The 6,270-nt window shown below is 49.6% G+C and overlaps 1 protein-coding gene across 2 annotated transcripts in view; it reads left to right on the plus strand.

Annotated features, from left to right (window-relative positions):
• GRID1 (glutamate ionotropic receptor delta type subunit 1) overlaps positions 1-5,407 on the plus strand; it is a 693,966-nt gene extending 688,559 nt beyond the window's left edge. The window contains exon 16 of one of the 2 annotated variants that reach the window (XM_059169718.1): positions 2,321-5,407. In XM_059169718.1, the coding sequence (XP_059025701.1) occupies positions 2,321-2,749 (429 nt within the window). In that variant the 3' untranslated portion in view covers positions 2,750-5,407. The remainder of the gene's footprint in view (positions 1-2,320) is intronic. The other variant, XM_059169719.1, reaches the window with a different exon arrangement.
• Positions 5,408-6,270: the final 863 nt, after the last annotated feature.

Genomic DNA, 6,270 nt, shown 5'->3' on the forward strand with positions numbered 1-6,270 from the left:
CAGAGCTGGGAGACAAGAGATGGTCATGGAGCAGAAAGTTTATTGAAGTATTCCTACTGTATTGGAAGGATAATCAACTCTTTTCTGTCTCTTTTTATCTCTTTGTTCAGGATTCAGATTCAGCCATATTGTCATTGCTTGGTCATGGTCTTGCATCTTAGCTACAGGTGGGGCAGGGCACCTGCCAAACTGTTTTCTGGTGAGGAAGAAGTAATTCCCCAAAAGCACACAAACCATGGTCTTCTTAGGAAGAGATGATTGATCCATGGTGGCCCTAAAACAACAAGGGGCTAATATAACAGTTTAAAAAACTATTAAAAAATAGATTCATATGCAAGAATAAAAACCAATAGATAAAACAGAGAAAAAGACAAGGTTGCACAGACCTGGATCAGTATGCTGAAAGGTAGTTGAGAGAACTTGAATTTGGCATCTTGTCTTTTCACAGGCTTTAAAGAGTCTGTGAAAGACAGCCCATGCATCACATTTAGTTAGGCTAAGTAAAGGCCTGGTCCGCTCCAGCGACTTTCTCCAGTGTCATCAACGACACTCGCTACCCTGAGATGTCCTCAACTTGGAGCTGGTTTCCCAGCATCAGTGAGCTGAGCTCTGCTGTGTGGGGCTTCAGATCCCTGGAATGTTGGTTCAGCCAGCATCTTCTGATGTTTCCATCTGGGACACAGTGTCAAGCCCCATGTTATCTTCCATCCTGAAATCAGTTGGCTTTCTTATTCTCAGCTTTGCTCTTGGCCTGGGATGAGTGCTTTACTCTCTTGTGGGGGTTGTTAGTTTTCTTATTCCGGGAAAGGTTCTGGGAAAGATGGCTTGTGTCCCACAGAAGCCAACCTCTGTCTACCAGTCATGAACTTGGCAAAGGTGTGGAGAGAGCAGTGGCCCTGCCTTCACCACACCAGGAGGCATTGGGAATAAGGAGCAAAGTGCAGAAGCAACTTCCTTGCTCGAGGAAGGCTGGATTGAGACTTCATGGGGGTTAACCATCCACGAGAGAGGGGTGTTCACGCCAGCTACTCAGGGTGGCCTCTTCCTGGAGAAAATCTCCCACCAGCCTCCTAGGAGCTCAGAGCAGCCCCTGGAATGGCCCTTAAATGTGTATGGTTCCTTCTTTTTCCTTTTGAAAGTGCATTCAGGGCTTCTGCACTGTGTGGTATTTCTAACCACGCTACAAGACAGGTTCCTACTGAATGGATGCCATCATTAGACAGCCTTAGAACACTGTGGTGTTCTGTCTCAGACCGGAGCTTTGACATGGCATTTCTCTAGCAGTCTGACCTCAGAGAGAAACATAGAAATAGCCATGAGCTTGCCTACCACATTGGCACTCATGCTGCCTGAAACTTTGAGCACCTCATCGAGGAGCTGGTGTGGCTTCTCTGTGGACACCTGGTCTCATGCCCCACCTCCTTGGGGCGAACTGAACAGCTAGAGTACATCTTCTTTGTCTTTTAGGAGCTTCCAAGTAATTTGGCCTCATTGATTTATTTTAATATTATAGACAAAACATCAGGTTTTTGAAAAGAATGATATTTGTTAAGCACACAAAAACCATTTCCTTGAAAGAGTCAAGTGTGAGGTATCAACCCCCTTGATACCAGGAAAGTCACCTGAACCCTGAGAAGTCCCCTTCCTCACCATCTCCTCCATCTTGCTCAACCAGGAACCAACCCCATGAACCTTGGAGGCAGGGGCGTGCCTGCTTGCTGGCATCTCTGGACATTGTGCACAGGGAGAATGGATTTTCAGGGGCAGCCAGGACTTCACTTCCTACTCCACACTTCCCAGGCTGCCCATCACAGGGTTGTGATTCCAGGGAGGACACTGATTTTCCCGAACCCAGGCTTCCTCTTGTGGATGACGGGGATGATCACACAAGGCTTTCTGAGCTTTGTAAACTCTATGGCAAATACATGGGGCCCAGTTCCCTGGGCATTGACCAGTTCCCTTTATTCCCACAGGAACTCCTTTATTCTCCTTCTGTCTCTGCCAGTTCCTCAAGACATCTTCTCACAGGGTTGCCTCTGGGAATGAAAGGGGTTCTAGCAGAGTGAGGAGGGGAGGCATGTGTTGCCAAAGCCTGCTTGCTGGGTCTATGCTACCCAGGGCCAGTGTCCTAGGCTGCTGGTTCCCCAGATAACAGAGGGCTGGCCATCCAGGTGAAGGAGGGTGGGAGGATTGGGGGGATGCCCACCCCGTGTCCACAGGCTGAACAGACCTGGGGTCTCCAGGCCTCCCAGAGTTGGTGGAAAGCCCGCTGTGGCTCATCTCAAGGGCTCAGCCTGACCTTACTGTGCTTTCCCTGCAGGACAAAGAAGTGAATTTGGAGCAGGTTCACCGGCGCATGAACAGCCTCATGGATGAAGACATTGCCCACAAGCAGATTTCCCCAGCGTCCATTGAGCTTTCCGCCCTGGAGATGGGGGGCCTGGCTCCAAGCCAGGCCTTGGAGCCCACGCGAGAGTACCAGAACACGCAGCTGTCCGTCAGCACTTTTTTACCCGAGCAAAGCAGCCACGGCACCAGCCGGACACTGTCGTCAGGGCCGGGCGGCAGCCTGCCACTGGCCCTGAGCAGCTCCGCCACCATGCCGTCCATGCAGTGCAAACACAGGTCGCCCAATGGGGGGCTGTTCCGCCAGAGCCCAGTCAAGACCCCCATCCCCATGTCCTTCCAGCCTGTGCCGGGAGGCGTCCTTCCAGAGGCCTTGGACACCTCCCATGGCACCTCCATCTGACCGCGCCGCCCGCCCCGCCGACCGTCCATCCACCCACCCGACCAGCAGAGCTTTTTAATACAGGAAAACCACAACACAAACCACACACGCACACACACACACACACACACACACACACACACACACACACAGAGACTCTTTCATTTTTCTTGTACATACATGTAAATAATGACAGAATGGAGTGGGGTAAAAGTGTATTTTGAATATTCCCAATTTTCGAAGTCAGTAAAAAAAAAAACCACAAAAACTGTATGAATGACTTTGTAAATTTTGTTCTATATGAATAAAAAGGCAAATTACTTGTGATCATTCTGAAGTGCCAAAGAAGCCCCCTATTCCTGGGCCTTTCTGAAGGCAGGAGGGGGTGATCAGATAAGGAGCCCCTTCCTGCTGGGGGAGAGGGGAAGATGAGCAGCTATTCCCTTTAGAGGAGCCCCAAATGCTGCTTGTTCCCATGTCCCATGGTTTCCTGCCACGTTCCTCTGCTCCTGGCCCTTTGTTCCTCTTTAATCCTCTTGGGTAGACCAACAGTGAGCCAGCATTGGCATGACCCCAGGCCACTGCGCTATAGGGTGATCAGCTGTTCCTGTCAGCCTGGAACTTAGGAGGCTCCTGGGACAGGGGGCAGTCCTCTTGGTCACCTACCACATGACGCCATGTGCTGTGGCCCAAGAGAAGCACCCCCCAGTGAGGTGACCATCTCTGAGAGCTTTGCTGCTGACCTACAGAGGGGTCATACTATTGGCCTTGTTTTTTACTTTCTTTCCTCAATTAGAAGAATCAACAAGTGATAGAATATGGAAAAAGGCAGATAGGCCCCATCATTGGCTCTGGAGGCTTGGCAGAGGTGGGCTTGTCCTCGTCCGTGGGTGTAGAGAAAGGCTAGGTATGGTGTGAGGGCCAGCTGAGGTGGTGAGATGTGAGGCCAGAGAGAGGGAGGATATCCCCTTGGGTTTGCGACCTTTAGTTTCAGGTCAAAGGACTCTGTTGGAGAAGTGGAGGGAGGCACCTGGTGAGCAGACCAGTGCTCTAGGTGATGGTGAGTGCTGGGCAAAGATCAAAGGGACCATATTTGTTCAGATAGGAAGGAGCCTTGGCTCCTAGAGAAGGAGCAGCATAACTTGGTGTGATGTGAAGACAAGTAACGCATCCCCCAGGGAAGCAGCCCCAAAAGTGAGAGGGTGTCTTCAGGTCTAAAACCCTGCAAGCAGTCTGCCAAATGGCCAGAACCCAGTCCTCCCCACCTGCCTTGCCCCCTTCTCCAGACCAGAAGCCCTCAAGCAGTGAGCCAGCCCATAGCAGGGGTCCCTCTGGCTGGGAGCATCACATGATCTCTGAGAGTCCCAGAACTATCCCTGAATTGGCCAACCTGCTGGGAAGCTCCGTTCCTTGAGGCCAGAACAGCCAGAGAACCACACTCCCCCCATCTTTCCTGGGGTGATTACACTATAGAACCAGACAGAGAACTATTAGGAGCAGAGCAGTTCCCGGTAATCCAGTAATCAGATCTGTGTCACTTCAGCTCTTCTGAAGACAAAGGTGATTCTGCTCTGCTAACCTGCCAGGATGGTGAACACAGCCCATATCCGGGCCCCAGAGGACTGGGCTCCCTGCCCCTCACCCCTCTCTCTGGGCTAGACGGTAATCAGGGAGCTGAGAGCCCATCTGTGGTCATGGACAAATACAAAGACTATTGACTGCATCTCTTTTAGCCTTGTAGAGTTAGTCCAGAGTTGTGTTTAGGAGGGTGATAACTAGCCCCGGATTGATTTCTCTCCTGAAGTCCTGACTGACATGATTGAGCAGAAAGGAACGGCTGCATCACATAGTCAGCTAAAAGCACCCCGGAGAGAAGAGTGTTTATAATTATGTTATTTATCTCTGGATACTGAGAATGGCCTGGTATTAGCGCTACCAAGGCGATCCATTGACATTTCTCCAATGAGAGTGTGGAGAGCCAGGAGCCGGGCGCATGCGCATAGCGAAGCCTGGGTGGGCGGCGGTTTCCCCGAGGGAGGGCAGGCTTCGTTTTCTTTCCATCAGCACTTTGGGGGCCTTGCCCTGGATGGTCAGTTTTTCATATATATCTATTTTTTTAATCAAATTCTGGTCTCACTGCCTTATCTCACTCCCAAGTCTGTTTTGTGCTGAGAATGATCTGTCTTCTGGGGTACACCATGGATGTCTTCTTGGACAGCTTTGCTTAGAATGGGTGTGAGGGACAGTAGAATGAGGGCAGGTGTGTGTGTGTGTGCGTGTGTGTGTGCGTGTGTGTGTGCACACGTGTGCGTGTGTGCGCCTGTGAGAAAGAGAGCACACACATCTTTGAGGAAAAGGTATTCTGCTTATATTAAAAAAAAAAAAAAAAAAAAAAAACCCTTAACATCTTATGGTGTTATTCTTCACCATGTTTATGTTATTTTTAAAATTTCCTACCCTTGGCATGAGGGGAAATGATTGATATTCAAATAAGTTCTCCAGAAAAAAAAATTCCCAACTCGGATTTCTGTGTCAGCTCAGAATGTATCTTTTTTTCATGCTTTGCTCTTTGGATTTATAACTCTGTTTAGACTATTCCATACATTTTAGGTATATTTTGTGCCTTCAGACACTGCAAATAATAATCAGCATTTGGATTAAAGTTGTTTAATAATAAAACTTGACTTTGCTCCCTATCCTCTTCTTCTCTGGGATGAGGAAATGCTATCTGCTTGTTCCCGGGCATGCTGTGGTCATGAGCTGAGTTCTGTCCCATTGGCATGGGCGGTCGTGAGGGAAATTTCTCTGACCAAGTGGATAACAGACAGGCCTGGGGTGTGGAGGCATACCCTCCTTATCTGGTCTATGTCCACAGTCCCCCATATCAACCAGGGGGCAATGCGAGGGACAGACTGAGAAGCAACTCTAATTTTCAGTTATCTAACAATTTCCTGTATAACATGAGTTACTAGAAATCTGATAGGAGAGAATTTGGCCATACGGCATGGAGACGTGTTCCCCTGGCCTCGTGGAGTGAACAACCTCTTAAGCGTCAGTTGGCTTTGTTTCCTCTCATCCCTACACTCTGACCACAGATAAGTTGTTTCTCTGTAGCCTCATTCTTTGGGGAGCCACAGCTTGGCTTTTAATTACCAGACTCTCAGAGGCTCTGTGGGTATCATTCTCTGATGAATATCCATCTGCCTGGCATCACCAGCCTGGGCCCTGGACCCCCCAGATTCATATGTTCCCTAGGCCACCTTGTGCATCACAAGGTTCTCTGACTTCTAGGCCTTCCAGGGAGAAATGACTTTACTGTGAGCCTTGGGCCAAAGAGGAGTTTGGTTTTCATTATCAAGATCTCAACTTCCAAGAACTGAGAGGAGAACATCTGGCCCTGGTTCTTGTGGCCCCACACAACAAGAGGCATCTCCAGTGCTGAGTACAAACTCTAAAGGCTAGGAGGCCGGGAGGCAGAGAGCCAGCAGACGTTCCCACATTATCTGAATAGACAGACAGAGCTGGGTAGAATTCCCGAAGGC

Source organism: Mustela lutreola, chromosome 4, assembly GCF_030435805.1.
Source record: "Mustela lutreola isolate mMusLut2 chromosome 4, mMusLut2.pri, whole genome shotgun sequence".
NCBI lineage: Eukaryota > Metazoa > Chordata > Mammalia > Carnivora > Mustelidae > Mustela > Mustela lutreola.